General features: G+C 39.7%; 1 protein-coding gene across 3 annotated transcripts in view; it reads right to left on the bottom strand.

Annotated features, from left to right (window-relative positions):
* Positions 1-587: 587 nt before the first annotated feature.
* The window catches only part of SAMD8 (sterile alpha motif domain containing 8), a 34,293-nt gene continuing 15,181 nt past the window's right edge, over positions 588-19,699 (bottom strand). For all 3 annotated transcript variants that reach the window (XM_075130763.1, XM_075130764.1, XM_075130765.1), the window contains exons 3-6: positions 14,170-14,265; positions 12,495-12,612; positions 11,473-11,623; positions 588-6,759 (exon numbers count right to left, since the gene is read on the bottom strand). In XM_075130763.1, the coding sequence (XP_074986864.1) occupies positions 6,455-6,759; positions 11,473-11,623; positions 12,495-12,612; positions 14,170-14,265 (670 nt within the window). In that variant the 3' untranslated portion in view covers positions 588-6,454. The remainder of the gene's footprint in view (positions 6,760-11,472; positions 11,624-12,494; positions 12,613-14,169; positions 14,266-19,699) is intronic.

Here is a 19,699-nt window from a genome sequence, read left to right as displayed (position 1 = left end):
CTCCATCCTAGGGCTTCAGTAACAGAGCAGGAATTACCCGGCCATTCCTCCTCCCTGCTACTAGGTTGGGGGGGCACTGTGGCAGCAGGCACAGGAAGGGAGGGCAGAGAGACTGTCTCTCCTGTGCTCTGTCCACCCCATCCACACTTGTATCCAGGAAGCAAGTATTAGGTGGAAGCAGCTACACTGAAATTTAAAGGAGTTAGAAATTGGGGGTGGGGATAGGGGAAAAGACAGAGGAAGAGGAGGTTGCAGGAGCCAGAGATGGAAGTAAGCAGAGAAGGAAGGGTTAGGTGCTAGTAAACGAGTGTGTGGGGATGGGAACAAAGTGTGTGGGAGGGGCGGGGGGGGGGGGGTTGGTGTTGATATGAGTAAGCAAACAAAGAGGTCAAGTGACTCACCAAAAGTCATAAAGGAAATCTGACCATACTGGGGCGAGGTGTCAAGTCCTGATACCCAGGCCCCTGTTCTAGCCACTATTTTACATGTTTACAAATGTAATATACAGCTTTCAGGCCCCATCACCAATACCTCACTAGATACTTGACCACTCACTTAAATTTAAAAAAAGAAAAGCAGTCTTCAGCCATCTTCCAAAGATTTTATTTTTAATGCTTTTAAATATTTGTTTTAATACAAGATAAAAATAATATATTAATTAAATCTGGGTTTAATTTTAGAGTCAAAACAATATTTACATTACTGTGCTTCAAACTTCACTGCCACGGGAACTTTCAAGTAACACTAGTGTGTGTGTGTGTGTGTGTACGTACACATGTGTACTTAACTAAAAGATCTGTGTTTAGTGCAAAGAAACATCTTCCCCAAAAACCTTTAAGTACTAGTTTTTATACACCTTGTTATGCTAAGCACTATACATTAGTGTAGTTTGTAATTCCTCTGTATAAGTCACTTATAATTGAATGAAAGAGGACATTACATTAAGTTCAAAGTAAAGTCACTACTTAAATCATGGGGTTAATACAGGAATTCAATACGCTCCACTTTTTAAGTTACTTTAAATTCTTACACAACTACCACAACTCTGTTCTGAAAATGTATATCGTGTAAAACTATGTACATTCCGTTCACTGTAACGCACTTGTGGCTCAAGCTATGAGCATTACCAAAAACTACAAAACGGATGACTGAAAACAGGTTTAATATAGTACTGTGCCTTTTAGTGTTCAGACGTTTACAATGAAGGAGAACTATTTTGTAGGTTAATTCCACGTCAACTTTGCCCACAGCATAATACTGTTTCAATCAAATCATAAAAATCAGACAATCTTTCAAAAATCTCTCCATCTCTCAAAGGAACATCAGAAAAATACATATATATGGATTATTAGTGGTCTACCAATTAATCCTTGACACAAGAAGGCCTCTAGGCAGGCGAGGTAATTCACAGTTCACGTTAGTTCATTGTTGGGCTATCTACTAATTACAGACTGCAAACCCTACAAAGCCATGCTGGCTTTATAATTACCATGGGTGAACTTTCTTTTAAAGAATCCTAAATTGTTTTTAATAAAGCAACATAAATTATGGCAAAATCCTTCTTGATAAAAATATCTTTTAATCTTCTCAAATAGAAAAAACAATACAGGAAGGACAAATGACTAAATTATTCATTACTTTTATTATGTGGTACTTGAAGTCTACAAAAGGACTTCCATAAAACTCAGACAATTCCAAGTAACTTGATTTTATTGTATTAATAAGAAACTGTGCAACGAGTAATGAAACAGTGTAGCACTGTAGTGTATAAGTACTTAATACTGCTGTTCTAATAAAAAGTTATGCAGACTTTAGGAATGCTGTTTTAAATATTGATTTTTGTTCAACATCACAGTAAATTCCACTAATACCATTCCCCCATGTGTTGTTCTTTTTTGCACCATATGAAAAAAAATACAGTTAGCCAAATGGGAAAACTGTTCAGTGTAGCAATTCTTGATCTACACATTTATAAAATAGCCAAGTTTTGGGGCTTTTGGGGTTAGAAACTTGTAAAAAGGTTTTGTTTACCATATTAGCACTGGCAGTTGGGCTTGCCAGCTCATTTTCACTGAGCCCTGCTTCTTATAACATCAAACCACTAATAGCAATGTTCCTAGATTTGATGTCATCTCTACAGAAGTGACTTTACTTCTAACATTCATTTATCTTACATGTTCCAGTACAATATCTTTTCCATATGGTGCATGGAGATTTAATGGGACCTAAAATAGAAAACAAAATCATGTGCCCACTTATTTGTAATATAAGGGATCGGTTCTAGATGGTGCTGAGCACACCGGTCCAGACCCAGGGAAGCACTTGAAGCATGAGTAATCTCACTGAAGCTAATGGGTCTACTCATGTGCTTAAAAAGTGAAGCATGTGCTTTGCTAGATCAAGCTGTGTGCTTAACATCTTGCAAGATCTGTCTCTAAGTCAGTCCTGAAAGTCTGAGGACTTGGGGGCTTATTAAAATGTTTCTGCTGATTTGATTATCTTAGAAATATCAGAACTATTGAGTTGTCCTGTTTTTGCTGGAGGACTCCGAAAAAGGAATAGAGAAGTGGAGTGGAAGCTTTGAGTCCTCAGCTGAAAAGCAGAGGTGTTGAATCTTTGAAAAAAAGATGCTCTCCAAAGTCTTTATCAGGAGTTTGCATTAAACGGTTTTAAAAAGTACTTGTTTTCTTTTATTCGGGTTCATTCTCTGGTAGTGTCACAATTCCAGTAATTTTCCAGTCCTCCAAGGACTCCTCCAGCAAAAAGAATCAAGACCTGATATTTTGAACACACAAAAATTGCACATAGCTTTCAGCCTTCTTATGTCACGAGACCGAGAAAGGGCACTTTCCCCTTTGCGTGTCACCTTCACTATATACGCCAAAAATCTAAGCCTGAATTTACACTTTTGTCTCAAGTATTAAGCCACAGAGTCCCTCAATACCTCAACTATTTCAGCCAAGTTAAAAAGGGACAATCAGTTTTGGGGGAAAAATGACTTCCATTTGTAAATCTGACCCTATTGTTCCAATAATCTCAGGTATTCCTTGTAACCGAAAGATTAGAGAAATGTTTCTCTATTTGATGCAGTTTATTTACTTTGTGTGTTTGAAAGTCCGTTTCATGGGTTTGTTCATCATTTGCACTTCCTGTATAAAGCACTAACCTGATGACATCACACATGTCCTGTTTTGAGGGGGAACTCATGTACCGTTCTACCCCAGTCTCTGCAACAGGACATCTGCCAGAAAGAGCTGCAGATAAGATGAAATAGAAGAGGCAGCAGGCAGGTGTGTGTGGTCATAAAAAGGGGAGGCACAGCAAGCTTGATCATGTTTAGCATTATTCAGGCCCACCCTTTCTGCTGCAAGAACAAACACCAAGACTTGTTAACAGCAGAGGAGCAGAAAAACCTGTATAAAACATTTAAAAAATTCTGTACCTCACTTGACTTTAGACTCCCCCCCCCGACCAATTCATTTCAATCAAGTTGCCAGTTTTACTTTAAGGGCCAACTCTTGTTTTGAAATGCTGAATAAAAGCACCTGAAATGTTTTGTTCTCTTTATAGTCAGAAAATCGTTATGAGCTACTGCCTTTGTGTCTATTGGCAGATAGGCCTAACCTCCAAGAAACAGAAGGACTGACGGTCTTAACACCCTGCCCAGTTCTCAGGAAATGAATCCTGCATGTTACAAATATTGGAAACAGATTCTTAGCAGCAAGAGGATCAGTGTGTGAATACATAAAGCAATGGTGTAGATAGCAAATATCCTATTTTCAAAACAAATTAAAAAAAACAAACAGCAATACTGACTTGTCAATACTTTAGATGTAAACAGCACTTGAGAAATAAATAAAGCTGGAGGCAAAATGAAAACCCAAGAATGTTTAGGCTTCAAAAACAAAGATTTGAACTTGAAGTATTACACATAAAAATCTTGAGATGTCATTTTAGTTTATGTAAACACTTTTGTGATAAGTTATAGAACTTTTTTCTTTACTAGACATGAGTAAATAAAAGACTGAAGAAGAATTCTACAATTCAGACACAGAAGTCTGCAGTCTGGAGTTACTTTCAGAGTCAACGGCTTTGCAAATGTAGTTGCATTTTTAATTCCTTTTTCCCCCTGAAGTATCACTACTTCAGGCTCCAAAAACCTCAAAGAATATACATCTCTACACATTTTGGACACACATTAAAGTGTTAAAGAAATAACACTGTTAAACAATGGCCCAATGAATTATTGGCTGCTGCAGAAGCAAGTGTGTGTCCATAAGTGGGGATGTTTTATTCCAGAGTGCCGGAGAGGAATGTTCAGATTGCCTCTTCCTATCAGCAAGGCAAGGGCAGCAAACAAGGATCGTTTATCATAAAAACATAAGTCCTTGGAGACTAAAGATTCTGTTTTGCAAAGTGTCAGTGCATTTCCTTACTTTAGGTGCTGGGAGCACTCAGCAGGTTTGGATGATTTACCATTAGCAGCAGGTTTGTTAAAGAACAGGAATGTTACAGATATCAAAGTCTGCAGAGCAATGTAAGTTACACTAGGTGTGCGCCTGCATTTGTACAGATACTCTGGGATATGGAATTCCTCCCAGGAACAGGAACTAAATAAACTTGCAAACTTTTAAAAGAAACATTATGAAGAGTGGGTAATATATTCTCTCATTAATTACTGCTTGTAATTCCAAGTTTAAAGTAGCTTTGTTAAGGCCCATAAATGTAGAGATGGGAGACCATACTAGATCGTGGAGCTTCAAATACCTAACTCAGTCTTGCAAAATTCTACTTGACTGGGTAAATTTGCTGTTGTTGACAGGCAAGTACACTATGTATTGCAGTTTTCCTATAGTCACTGTAAAGTGGGACTGAACTGTTTGTATCAGGATGGCAAAATGTCATCGAAATTTTTCGAGGCTGACATTGCACTACCTCTTCTCACACGCTAGCCATTCTGAAATTATGTGATAGTGAATTAGCATGAATCACTAACATTTATATATTTGTTGCAATTCACAACTCTCAAGTTAACTACCATTCCCCACTAAATCTGAGTAACTACAGTTAAAGCTACCTTCTTGCACACAAAAATATATGGATAACGGTTTGTAAGATCACTAACAGGTTTGTGCCTTGCTTGCACACACTACTTCAGGCTCCAGTTCTAATCATTAGGTCTTTCCAAGCAAAATCAGGATCTCTCAGAAAAGTGATCCTTATCACAGAAGTTAAACCGCTTAAGACACTAACTCCTAGGGTCATAAACAAGCAGCTTATTTCTAACAACCAGTCTATTTTCATAATTGCTAAGACTAAGTATAAAAGCATTTACTGTATATAGAGTTTGTCAAAAAAACTCTTAGGCATTCAAATATGTTCAATGTTTGCTGATTCCAGATGGATTGGGACAAAAAAATGTAATTAAAAAAAAGATGATCAGCATAGCACTATTTCTGAAACTTGCTTTAAAACTTTTCCTGAAGGAAAAAAAAAAGTCACTACATGCATTTCCCCATCTATTTATGAGGCACTACATAAATTTAACGGTTCTATTCTTCTAGTGGTTAAAGAGTTGCTCATAAAAAGCATGCACAGGTTTAGGCAAAGTGTTTGATAAACCCTACAGAAGAGAGAGTAACTATGTGACTCTAAAACACTAAAGCTACCTCAACCTCATTTTCAACAGATGTAGCTTTTATTTCTAACCCATTTGTTGAAATGCAACAAGGAACCGTCCAAGTAGTTGGACAATGGCATAAACTGTTTACTCTGACCAAATAAGTCCTGTTCAAAACACCATCTTAATACCTGACAACCCCCAAATCAAAAAAGCAGGCGGTTTCATTTTTGGCATTCTGTATATATACAGAACACATTTCTATTATACCTTTTTCAGAATTCTTATTTAAGTTTTCTGGGAAACCGTTTAGCAAAGAGCAAAAATGCCTTCCTTATTCTGACAAGCTACTCTTCAGAATCTCATTTTGTAAGTGTACACGCCTCAACGGAAAAAGTTATATTTAATATTATTTTTAAAAGAAAGTCAGTGGCTAACAAATTAGTACTTAGTATTATTTGTACAGGCAAACATTCAAGAGCCAGAGATCATCTGGACCTCAAAACAGCAAGTCAGGTAAAGCACACATTAAAAAAGTGTAAGTTATTCTCTACCCTAAAGCATTTTTGTAGAATCATGCCAATGGAAATAATGACTTCTCTATTTCAGATTCATAATGATCTATGGGCAGCCTTTAGCTAGCCTCCTAGCGTTACTTTCTTCTACTACCTTGTGAAGTATGGAAATCCCAACTTTGTGACGGAGACTCTAAGAAGCAGGGCATGAGGAGACCACAGGGATGGAAACAGTTAGTTATTTTCTTATTTTTCCAGCTAGTTCTGTAAAGATTTGTTACGGATACTTCAGACTAACTTAGATTAAACTAGGTACTCTTCATCCAATTAACCTTCTCATTATTGTGGGTTTTGAAAAGGGCCAGCAATACTCATTCGGAACTGTACCATTAACATTGCATTCGAAAAAAGAAAACATTGGAAACCAGATTCTCGCTCTCCTACTCTGCTGATATGCTCTGGTATTAGCCAATGTGTGGTAGTACAAAAAGAGTCTTGTGGTGATGTAGAAGGCAATGAAGACATCTATAGAGTAATGTTCATGTGCAGCCAAAATGAAGAAGATTCCAAAGAGATTCAGGACCCAAGATAAAGTATGCAAGAAGTTCCAGCTTCTTGGTGTATCTAGCAAAGGACAAAGTAGCACGTTAAAAGATTCACCTAGACTGTTTCACAAACCAAGGTTCTTAGCAAGTTTACTACACCCACTCCCATGAGACACCTAACACGATCTTACATTTACACAGCAATCCAAAGGACTGAACAAATTAGGGGCCTGATCTGGTGCTCATATACACAGCCCAATTAATTCAATCAGAATACTTCATTAAGAATTATGAATATAAATCACTTCACCCATCATTGAAGTTCAACGACCCCAGGGGAGAAGGGTAGCATCTGTTTAACAGTACATAGAAATATTACACAGCAGAGCCCTGTGCAGGGCTATTCTTTACTCCCGCCCCTGTCATTATGGCAGCGGGTCCCGCAGGATCCCAGTCCCGCTGCAGAGCTCTATTACACAGTAACATATGGCATGACTACAAACAGAATACCTTCTCCAGTGGCAACTATACAGAATATAGGTAGGTCTGGCACACTTTTCTTTAAGAGAAAGACGTTTCCAGGTGCACGTGTGACTGATTTTGAAGTAATTTAACTACAATTCCTAGTCAAGCTAGCTCTCTTCATTTACTGTTTAATGCATTAAAAATAATAAATCACATTTTGAATTATTAACATTACCTTATAAAGTGACTGATAATTAATATCAGCATCAAGTATTGTGAAGATCTGTCAAAAAGCTTGTATCTTTGCAAAGTTTTATTTTCTAAGTAATAGACTCAGGTTAACACCATAAGAAGCTTATCGCTCTGCTATTCAGTAAAAATAAAGCATCCATGTCCAATTATGCCACAGTGAACCCTTTTAGAACCACAAGATAAGAGATTACAGCTATTTCATTTAGAGAGGCAGTTGTGGGACATGCATACAATACAAATCCTGTATGAATTTTTACAGTATCATTTATTCAAGTCCATCTGAGTGTTCGTATTCTGTTGTACCCATTACAAAGATCTTCTACCCTCCTGAGGTATTTGTAAAGTGCCTACCAAAGTGATAGCTAAGCACCATAGTATAGTCTAGAGCAGGGGTCGGCAACCGACGGCACGCGAGCCAATTTTTAATGGCACGCTGCTGTCTACCGGGGACCCCGGCAGAAAGCAGCGTGCCACTAAAAATCCCGCCCGGCCCACTCTTCTCCATCCCCCGCCCACTCCTTGCAGGGCAGGCAAGCTTCCCCTTTCCCCGCGCCTCTTTTCCCCCGACATGCTGGGTTCCTGCCCCTCCTCCTCTCCCTCCCTGCAGCCGATCAGCTGATGGCCCTTGCTACAGAGGGGGAGAGGGAAAAGCAGAGCGCAGCTTGCTCGCGCTCTCTGCTCCGGGGACCTTGGGGAAGGGGGTGGAATTGGCATATCCCCTCCATCCCCCTGCCGTGAGCTGCTCAGGGGGGCTGGGTGCACCCCCACAACTCCAGCCCACACCCCCAGCCCTCTGCCCTGACCCCTGCACCCCCCTCACACACACCCCAGCCCCCCACACCTCATGCCCTGACTTTTGCACCCCCCACCCTGAGCATCAAACAGGAGCTCCTGCACACACACACACACCCACATTCCCACCTGCACCCACTCACACCAAATTGGAGCTGCCCAGGTAAGCGCTCCACACCCAAACCTCCTGCCCCAACCCTGAGCCCCCTCCCTCATTCTAGCTCCTGGCCAGACCCTACACCCCAACCTGCTCCTTCACCCCCAGCCCTGTACTCAGCGCACTCCCACCCTCATCTCAGTGCAGAGAGAGGAAGAGAATGGCTAGAACCAGGGAGAAGGTAGGTACCCACTCTATGTGGACAGGGTCGGGACCCCAGACTGGCAGCAGGGTTGAACATGGCCGGCAGCCAGGACCCTGGCTGGCAGGAGCCAGCGAACAGACCCCTAGACCAGCAGCGGGCTGAGCGTGCCGGCGGTGTAAGATCAGTATTTTAATTTAATTTTAAATGAAGCTTCTTAAACATTTTGAAAACCTTGTTTACATACAATAGTTTAGTTATATAATATATAGACTTATAGCCTTCTAAAAAATATTAAAATGTATTATTGGCATGTGAAACCTTAAATTGAAGTGAATAAATGAAGACTCGGCACACCACTTCTAAAAGGTTGCCGACCGCGGGTCTAGAGAGCTATAGTCTCGTTCTCCCTTGAACAAGTAGCATTTTAGTTGTAGACAAGGGTTAATACTTTTTACTCACCCTGGAGGTACTGAGATACCGAAGTATTTTTAACTACTTTAAAATTTTCTTTACAACTCACTTGGGTATCTTTTATCAATCCTCTTTATAGGTCTTTAACACGAATAATGAAAAGGAGTACTTGTGGCACCTTAGAGACTAACCAATTTATTTGAGCATAAGCTTTCGTGAGCTACAGCTCACTTCATCGGACGCATACCGTGGGAAGTTTAGAAGATTTTATATACACACAAAGCATGAAAAAATACCTCCTCCCACCCCACTCTCCTGCTGGTAATAGCTTATCTAAAGTGATCACTCTCCTTACAATGTGTATGATAATCAAGTTGGGCCAACTGTGCCCACATATCTATTTAGGGGACACCATCACAGGGCCTAATCACATCAGCCACACTATCAGAGGCTCATTCACCTGCACATCCACCAATGTGATATATGCCATCATGTGCCAGCAATGCCCCTCTGCCATGTACATTGGTCAAACTGAACAGTCTCTACGTAAAAGAGTAAATGGACATAAATCAGATGTCAAGAATTATAACATTCATAAACCAGTCGGAGAACACTTCAATCTCTCTGGTCACGCGATTACAGACATGAAAGTCGCTATTTTACAACAAAAAAAACTTCAAATCCAGACTCCAGCGAGAAACTGCTGAATTGGAATTCATTTGCAAATTGGACACAATTAACTTAGGCTTGAATAGAGACTGGGAGTGGCTTAGTCATTATGCAAGGTAGCCTATTTCCCCTTGTTTTTTCCTACCCCCACCCCCAGACGTTCTTGTTAAACCCTGGATTTGTGCTGGAAATGGCCCACCTTGATTATCATACACATTGTAAGGAGAGTGATCACTTTAGATAAGCTATTACCAGCAGGAGAGTGGGGTGGGAGGAGGTATTTTTTCATGCTTTGTGTGTATATAAGATCTTCTAAACTTTCCACGGTATGCATCCGATGAAGTGAGTTGTAGCTCACGAAAGCTTATGCTCAAATAGATTGGTTAGTCTCTAAGGTGCCACAAGTACTCCTTTTCTTTTTGCAAATACAGACTAACACGGCTGTTCTCTGAAACACGAATAATGTGCCTTTTACCTGTATATTACATTATTTTAATAGTCATGTGCAGAGAGTTTGATTAGCCTATTCTAAACTTTATTCTAATTTAAAGGTTTAATACAGATGCAGCTAAACTGAAGAGAGTGAGAAATATCACTGAAAGGTGTCCCACAGCATAAGGCAGAGTCATATAGCTAGATGTACAGTATACTCTTTCAAAACAGTGCATTAAGAAAATGCCAAGAGATACTGGTCCACAGTTGGAGGGTTGCTATTCATACACCCTTTGTAATAGAACAGAATCATGGCCATGTACCTGCCAGGCTGTTTCTCAATATGCCCTTATTCACCTCTGACTCTGAAGTTGCTCTCCACTGCCTTTCCGCTCAATCTGTGCGTCTTAGCAGCACAATAAATTTAACTAGAATCCCAATCACTGAGAGAATGCCACTGCTTTAGAGATCAGGATTCTAGTCAATTCCAATCTACTGCTGGTGCACACAGAGCAGAGATGCAAGAAAAGACAGTGCAGGAAAGAGGGTGAAACAAAAAAAGGGAGCGGGGATCAGATAAGGATAACGCAATGTGAAGAAGACTTCTAAAATAAAATTGAGAAGTGAGGAAAGTACTAGAGAAAGGGAAAATATGAGCATGGGTACGGACAGTTGAAGAATGGAAGATCACTGCTGTACAAGAAAGTAACTTGAACAGCAAACTCACATCTCTGTTTAGTTCATTTAAGACCGTCTTAAATTAAGACGATTTTAAAAACATGGCAGTGACAATGTAGTTGAAACTGATATGGCACTTCCATTTTCCATCCCCAATCTTCATTTGTTAAAATCTTTTTAGAAAGTTGCCTTTTGGGCTGAGGTTACCAAAACCCCACTGAATTGCTTCTGAGCCCGAAGGTGCTCAGAAAATCCATTTCATCAGTTCCCGTATGGAATGTATGTCCTAGAACTGCTCAGGCTCCACCCATAAGCACTTTTAAAAGGAGGGCAGGAAGCCTGGTAAGAAGACTGTTTGGGGACCTTGAAAAGCAGCTAGGTGCATTCTGAAAAGCGCTTACCCTTCACTTTCCAGTTATTACAGGTCAGATCCTTCATTAATCATCTCACTGCAGATTTTTTTTTCATTTATAGCACCCAAAATGTGCTAGGTACTTTAGATGCTTGAGTGACTGTATGCAAATCTTATCAAGCACATTCCATGCTAATCTTTTAGGACACCTAGATTCTACAGTGATTGGTCAAAATACTCAGGGACTTTGTTCTTTTTAAGTAACTTCCATCTCCAGCTCAACACTAATAATGAAAGCTTTCAGTCATAAAAGGAGGAGATTTTGAGAACAGAAGAAATAAAAATAGGGAGGGAGTATGCCGCGTGCACCCTTAATTACAGTCATTGTCACGTCTTCATAATACTCGCACATGTCTGGACACTGGTATTGTGTACTTACATTCAGTGACAAAGAAGTTCAGCATAGTCAGGACAACAGTATGGCCACTGAACATGTAGTCTCCACATGTATGTACTCCAGTGAGCGTCATTCCAAAACCACTCCATATGGCAAATGCTCGCTGAAGTTTTGCCCACACGTTGCCATACAACTAAAATTAAAACAGCAACATTAATATTTAAAAGCCATTGCTAAGAATAGTTTTTACTATTGTCCAAACATATCTAAGAGAAACTCAGTTGCTGCCTAGCACTATGTATATTTAATTCACACTCACATTCCCAGTTTCCATTTTTAACTTTTACTGCAAATACAGATCATCAGAACAGCCCATGGATTCTATTTTGGCATAACTGGGATCTGTAACTATAATTATAGAGGTATACAAAGTACCTCTGATAAGTACTTTCTCTAAATTCTGTGGTTTATTTAATCCATAGCTATAAGTGATTCACATAATGGAGCTTCCACACATTCTCTTGAGGATTTAATCCACAGCCTAGTGAGTCAGTCCAAAAGATTTTCCTGCTATTCAGCCTAAACATTTTTCATAAGTTCATCCCTTTATTTCTAGCTATAGTCTTATGCCCTACACAAGCCTTCTCTCTCTGTAGTGTTTCCATCCTTCAAATACTTGGCAGCTGTGTCTCATTTTAGCAGGCTAGATTAGGTATAAATATTTAATTTTCAGTCATTCCTCATAAATCATCCCGTTCAGTCACTCATATGTGTTCCTCTGATTAATCCTCTCTTGTTTACATAGAGTACTACCCTGAAAGCCCCAAAACGAATGCAATATTTTAGCTGCTTTCTAACAAAAACGTTATATAAGTAACTATCAACTTCATGATCCTTGATGTGATGCCTTTGCACATGAGAGAGTCGGTATTTAACAAGCAGAAGTTTGCAGCTAACTACATATATGCGTACAATATGACTATCCCTATCACAATAATTTTCATCTGAATGAGACGGTTAAACCAAAATCAGCAGAAAACAAACATTTAAGAATATTCCTTTACCTTTCCGGAACACTGCAGATGCTGGCCTGGCACAGAGAGTGATGTAACAAACATTGTAAAGCAACGCAACAAGAACACTGTCCCCATTAAGCTACACAGTCTGCGTAAGAGTATAGACCTGGGAAAACAAAAAGGGATGAAAGAGTTGTGCAAAAGTATTTGAATTCTTGTGCATTTGGTTATGAAAATTAAAGAGAATTATGAGAGATTTACAGCATTCTTCTCTAACTTATCCCCATGGCATGATTTTTAATGGGACAGGGATTTCTTGAACTACAACAATTTAGTTTAACACCGTATTAAGTTTTATTTCTAATTTTTATCTTTCTTTCAAATAGCAATGCTGTTTTATGTACTGGCAACTTAATGAAATACTGACATTTTTAAAGAAATTGTGTGTCATAGTGAAAGTCTGACTGAAAGATATTCAGATCACTGCATACAGGGGTTCAGAAGCCAACATGTCTCTGAATTTAGTATTCACATTCACAATTTGTCCATAATAAAGTGACAAAAGTCAAGTCTCAGGAATGCCAGCCCTCATTTCACAAGCATATAAAAAACCCCATGATTCTTCATCCATGTCTGCTATGCTCTTGGGGTTTTCCCCTCAGACTGAGGGGACATACTCTATCTCCTATTCAGCGAAGGGACAATGCGTATGTTGTATACAAGCGCGCTTAGAACAACAAATGTATCTCCTTTGGAGCTACAAACTTAAATGAGGTCCTACACAGGTCCTTCAGCCACAAGCTGTCCAGTTAACTCTGTAGTGTTGAGATGAAATGTTTCAAAGCACTAACACAAAATGCAGCAATACTAAAATTAGTTTGACCCTCCCAAATTTACAATCATTTAATATTGATCTACTTAAGACAGGCAAGTCAATGATTCCTTTGTCCTGCTCATGATCCAAAAAGGAGCAAAGGTGGTTTTTGTCTGCCTTGGGCAGTGGTTAATGTTATGCTTCTCTAGAAGAGAATAAAAGTCAACTCAAATTGTCAAGTCTGACCCAACTACAAAGATATTGTTTATTCTAAAGTGTAAGGTGTGTAAAAATATTTTTCTTGGTTCTCTCATTAGAACTAAGTTGCTATTAGCTAGTCATTCAGAGAAGTAGTTTAGAAGCTTCTAAAGGAAGCCCTGCAAGAGGACACACTGGAATCCCTGGACTAAAGAGACTACAACGATTGGAAGAAATGTTCACACTTCCCCCAAGGGTGGAGCTAGCCAGCCATGTGTGACACATGTCGCTCATCTCCCAGTCTGGGGACATATACACCCAGTTCCTATAAACAGGCTGGTCATTTAGAAATGGTGGACATTCAGAGGGTGGGGTGGGGAAGAGATATAAAAGATTGGTTTTCATGGGATCCCAGTTCAACCAACATTGCAAAACAAAGTGGCAACAACCGGCTCCAATGGAAGTAAAGTAGCACAAAATAGTGGTATCCTCAAGGAACAAATAAAGGAAACAAAGGAATTCTTTATGGTAGGTGGAAGGAAGAATTGTACCTTGGCTTCATCGTGCCATCTTAATGACGTAAACAACAATCGTGTTTACAGGTAAGTCTTGGCTATAGTTATTATGATGGATTCCAGTCACATTCAATCTTTATTAGGTTGCCAACAGATGTTTCTGAATTAAGAGTTCTTTTAATTGAAAGTACTATACCTGTGTCTGTGAAGGAGGAGAACCAGGAGCCAAATATAGCAGAGAATCACACCACACACTTCAGTCATGGCAAAGGCCCAAGGTATCCTAGGAACACTAAAGCAAAAGGAAAAAGTTAACCTACATAACAGAAGGTAACTTTTACGAGAGAGAGAGAGAGAGAGAGAGAGAGAGAGAGAGTGTGTGTGTGTGTGTTAAATTAGGCACGTAAATGAATGACCTAATTTTCAAAAGGCATTGAGCATGTGAAGCTCCCACTGAGGTACACGAAAGTTGCAGGTGCTCAACACTTTTTGAAAATGAAGCCATTTATTTAGGTGACAAAATAAAGATTTAGATGCCTACTAGTGTACAAGTACCTTCACAGGGAGAAAATATCAGGGACTAAAGAGCTCTTTAACCTAGCAGAGAAAGGTGTAACAAGAACGGATCACTGGAAATTCAAGGCAGAAATTCAAATGAGAAATTCAGGCCAAATGTAGAATAGTGAGGCTGACTAACCACAGGAAGAAAACACCAATGTAAGTGGTAAATTCTCCATTTTTTAAAATCTTCAAATCAAGACTGGATACCTTTCTGGACAATATGCTTTAGGTCAAACAAGTTATTGGGCTCAATGCAGGCATTATTGGGTAAAGTTCTATAGCATATAGGAGGTCAGATTAAATAATCTACTGGTTCCTTCTGCTCTTAAATATATGAATCTACAGGCACCCAAGTTTGAAAGTTTTGGCCATAGTGTCTTTGGTACTAGTATCTTGTATGGCATTCCTCTGAAAAACTAACGCTGAAGACTTCCACAGCACAAAGAACTTTATTTTGACAGACTTAGTAATGCCTTAGGCTCTAGTTCATTTATTTACTCCCCTCCCAACCCTTTTAAAAATGTTTTAGAGGACATTTAAAATGAAATTGATCAAAGGCCAAAACCTATTGTAAAACTCAATGTTTTACATGGATTTCCTACCAGAATTTCTTTACTAATCTTTAGGTTTTAGTAGATTCTTTATAATGAATTTCCAAAACAATATCACTCTCATCTTGACACATTAACTTCCACGATGTATCACTTATATTGTAACTGCAATAAAAACCTAGTCAGCACAAAGTTCTTAAAACACTTCCATTTCAACTTAGTGTTTAAAGCATAATAAATCTCTTCAATGCAGGAGGACAGGACCATCAAACTCATTCTGTGATAAAGGCTAAATTAAATTTGTAATTAGGGTTCATATGCCAGAACTGTAAGTTTAGGACTAAGTACACTAACCATGAGGAAAATATACCCATGCTACCTTTCTCTCAAAACTACGTCCGCTGTAATTTATAAAAGAGGACCTTGTACTGCTTATTGTGCACTCTACTATATTTAAGCACACTGTCAGCTTTTTATTCAATACGTGCTACAAGGTCTCCACTGCTTTTTTTATAACTCCTTTTCCTTCCTCACTTCATACCACTCATTTTCTTTTTTAAAAAGAACAATGCTAATACTGTCATGCATTCTTACCTGCAGCATCATCAGGGTATTTCCGCTTTCGTCCTGACAGACCTTTTGGTATTTTCCTGACAGATCTTTTGGTATTTCCCCACACTGTTTTCTGCCTCATCCTTCCCTTCCCCATAACACCCACCCAATCTCCTATTTCTCCTGTTATTTATCTGCTTGATCTCTCCTACAACCTCCATATACTCAACCCATCAGCACCCTTTGTGTTCCTCACTCCTTGCAACCCCTTTGTTTTCTAAAGAGAGGATCAGCAGCACCTGGGGCAATAATTCCCCAGCTTCCTCCTCTCCTAAGAAAGGATGCAGCAGCTTTACAGAGAGGAGTCATTCATTTGGACTGCCAATATAAATACATCCTGGGTATGCATCTGATGAAGTGAGCTGTAGCTCACGAAAGCTTATGCTCAAATAAATTGGTTAGTCTCTAAGGTGCCACAAGTACTCCTTTTCTTTTTGCGAATACAGACTAACACGGCTGCTACTCTGAAACCTGACATCCTGGGTATGTGTGACTAGGTTTTCAAGCTCTGACTTGAGTAACAAAAGATCTTCATTGATGGTAATGGGAGTACTCAATGCCATATAATATACAAGGATCACAGTCCTTTGCTGTAGTATTGTACTGGAAAATAGGGAGGGTAGAACAGTTTGCATAGTTGGTAAACACCTACCACAGTCCCATATATATCTCCACAGCAAAATACCCTGGGTGCTAAACAGAGCCATGTAGATGTTCAGGCTCAGGCTCTGAAGGCCAAGGAAAGGGGTGGGTTTCCGAGCCCAAGCCCAAAACATCTACTCAGCTATTCTTAGTACTGTAATGCGAACCCAGACTCTAAGATGCACTGCCATGTTGATAGGGTTTTGTTTGGGGGTATTTTGGGGGAGGGAGGGCAGTCATGTAGACATACCCCAAGAGTGCTGATTAGAGAATCAGTTAAAAATGAATTTTTTTTTTGAAAGCTAATGGTAAGCTATTGCTGGCTGCAGAGTAAAACCTCTCCAAGAGAAGCCACTCAAACCTATTCAGTTCCTGTCCTCTTGGTGCCTCTTCTGCTGTGTATATATCAATGAACTGCTGAGAAGCTACAAAGCATTTTTTTAAATTAGATTTCAACTACAGAATGATTGTGTATGAACCTCTTTAGCCTTGTTTGTCAAAGTTCCTTTCCCAGAAAGCGGGTACTGCCAGTAACAGTACAGAACAGAAATTGCTATAGATTTCAGCTGAAGCTGTTTTTCCGTCACATGTCCCCTTTGCTACACAAAAGGTAGAAAAGCAATTACTCAGACACTGACTCTGTTGTAATCCTATGACAATGCTTTGGTTGTTTCGGCTAACATTCTCCACCGTAGCCCCTCCCAACACTGTGATTACAGCGCTTCTGTCCTGGGAAGAGACTCTCCCACCCAGTCTTGTCCGGACTATCATTCTCCCTTCTTCTGTCTCTCCCTTTGGTCCTCACTTGCTGAGTAACGTTTAAACTAATGTTAGGCTGTGTGGCCTTTATTCACATGGATTAGTCCGATTGCCTTGAAGGAGACTACCTGTGAAGTAGAGACTACTTTCATGAATAAAGGCTGCAGGACTGAGCCCCTCCTGATAGAGGTCAGGTCTTATTTCTGTGCACTTTATAAGAAGTCTGTAGTATAGCGCATGTGTGAATTACTTGGAATGGAGCATTTATTCCACATTAAACTCACATGGCTGAGCAGAAACTAAGTAGCTCTAGCAGTTGCTCTCTCCGGATTTAAAGGAAACATTTACAGCATGGATGTCATTCCCCTATATTTAAGGCTGTGAGTTTGTCACGGAAGTCATGGATCCTGTGACTTTCATTGACTTTTGCAGTTTCTACTGTCCAGCACCAGCGAAGGTCCTGGGCCACGTGCCCCCAGCACCAGCAAGGGTCCTGGGCTGCGCCGCCCCCCTCTCCGTCCCAAGCATCCGGGCCGCCCTCCCGCAGCACCTGCGGGCCCCCAGGCAACCCCCCTTCCTACCCTCCAGTTTTATTCACTAGTATTTTTCAGAAAAATCATGGACGGGTCACAGGCTGTGAATGTGTGTGTACTGTCCCTGACCTGTCCGACTTTTACTAAAAATACCTGTGACTAAAACATAGCCTTACTTATAATTAATGGCTCTCTCACTAGCACTCAGTCCACCAAGTAGTACAGGTAAGTAAGTATAACAAACCCCTCTATGCACCTACTCCAGACATTCAGCCTGGGATGTTGGGGCTAGTCGGAGTATAAAACTAATACTCGAGAAATAAAACTAATAAATAAGGCTTCTCTAAAAGCTTCCTATACTATTCAAAACAAGTGGGACTTCATGGTAGTACTCATGTTTAGGAAATGTGTGGGCTGTTTATCAACAGCCTTTTACCACAGCCGTTTACCAGATGCATTTATCAGAATACACAGATACATCCAGGCAGAAAGCAATTCTCTCTCTTGACTAAAGGTGGAAAAAATGTATGACAGCTGATTGCTACAGTATGTTAATGGAACTCCAGTTAGTGATTTCTACATCAGCAAACCTGACATTCCTCATTACATCTGGCTGAGCAGTCAGCCACAAACAAAATAATTTCCAGTGTAAACAACCTCTTTGAAACCTCCCTCAGCTCCTTTCAAATTCCCAGCCTAATTGTATTATTATACTTCATTATTTATGGAGTACCCCAGTTTCTACCTAGTGACAAAAGGGAGTAAAAACCATTTTGTTTAAACTGGTATAGGACAAAGGAAGTTGGAGAAATAAATTGTACATTAGCAACACAGTTTAAGCACTTTAGCTATCAGAACTCCGTATTTGGTCTTTAGTGATAGCAGATGAAGAGACAGTTAGCGTCCTCCACATTTGCAACTTGTAAGTCTTCAGTCTCCAGTTTGAACTACAAACTTTATCCAGTTCAAAGGGTGACTGAAAATAAAAGATTATTATTTGGTTACAATAAAGCTTTTCCCAATACAGTTGCGTGGTTTGGCAAGAAGCAGTTCAGTTTCTTCATACCCAGAAAGAAAAGTGAGCTCTTAGTATCAAATACAAATAAACTGAACCTGGTATTAGCACTTAGATCGCTTTATTTCTCCAGCATGCCAGTTCATCAGTTGTCAAGGACTGTCACATCATTTTTCAGCATGCTATACACATTGCATAGCTACTTCAAAGATTATCACAAAGTGACAGAAGATTGCATAGGAGAAAATGTTTTAAAAGGCAACATTTGCCATTTACTTTAGTGCACCAAAGTGGCTGTAATCTTATTCAAGTGCTGCATGCCTCAAAGAAAGATTCAAAGAGGAAATTCTGCAATTCTGAAAAAGGAGTTGCACATATACTGAATAATATCAGCTTGTTATCTGTGTACCTAGAACACTGGTAATGTTTGGCCCAGCTTATTTAAAGAGATTTTAAAAAAACAAAAACAAAAAAAAACAACCATCACAAAGGCTTGTCAGTCCATCCCACAATCCATATCACTGTGTTCCTGTAACACCCACAATATGCTGATACTGTTCGAACACAAAGGAATATACAATTCCTACCTCAAAGCACTTACAGTCTAAAATACAATCTCTTCTACAACCCCAGTTCAGTGCCTTGCTTCTTCTATGTACTCTTGCTCTGCTCCCAACACTGCAACACCAATTTGTCATCAAATGCAATTTATTTGTAGTCCTGTTTGGTGAAGCACCAGCACAAACTAAATTAAACTTTACAGCTAGTACACGGAATGGAAGAAAGGGCATCACAGCAGGAAAAAACAACACAATAAGTCACCCGAAAGTGAAGCATCCCAAAGGGAACAGACTTTTAAAACATGACCAAAGCAGTACTCAGGTGGAAGGAGATCTTATACCTCAGGTTAATGGAAGTGCTATCTGCTATATGATAAATTACAACAACTAGTGTCACTTATGAGATTTCAATGAACATGTGAGAAGGGAGTTATGATTCTTTAAAATCAATTTACTTGGCGTGTGGGAGGAAGGGACAGTCAAGTCAGGTAGT

Source organism: Caretta caretta, chromosome 7, assembly GCF_965140235.1.
Source record: "Caretta caretta isolate rCarCar2 chromosome 7, rCarCar1.hap1, whole genome shotgun sequence".
NCBI classification, from domain to species: Eukaryota; Metazoa; Chordata; order Testudines; family Cheloniidae; genus Caretta; species Caretta caretta.
Note: the sequence above shows the minus strand (reverse complement) of the source record. Positions and strands in the feature narration are given on the sequence as shown.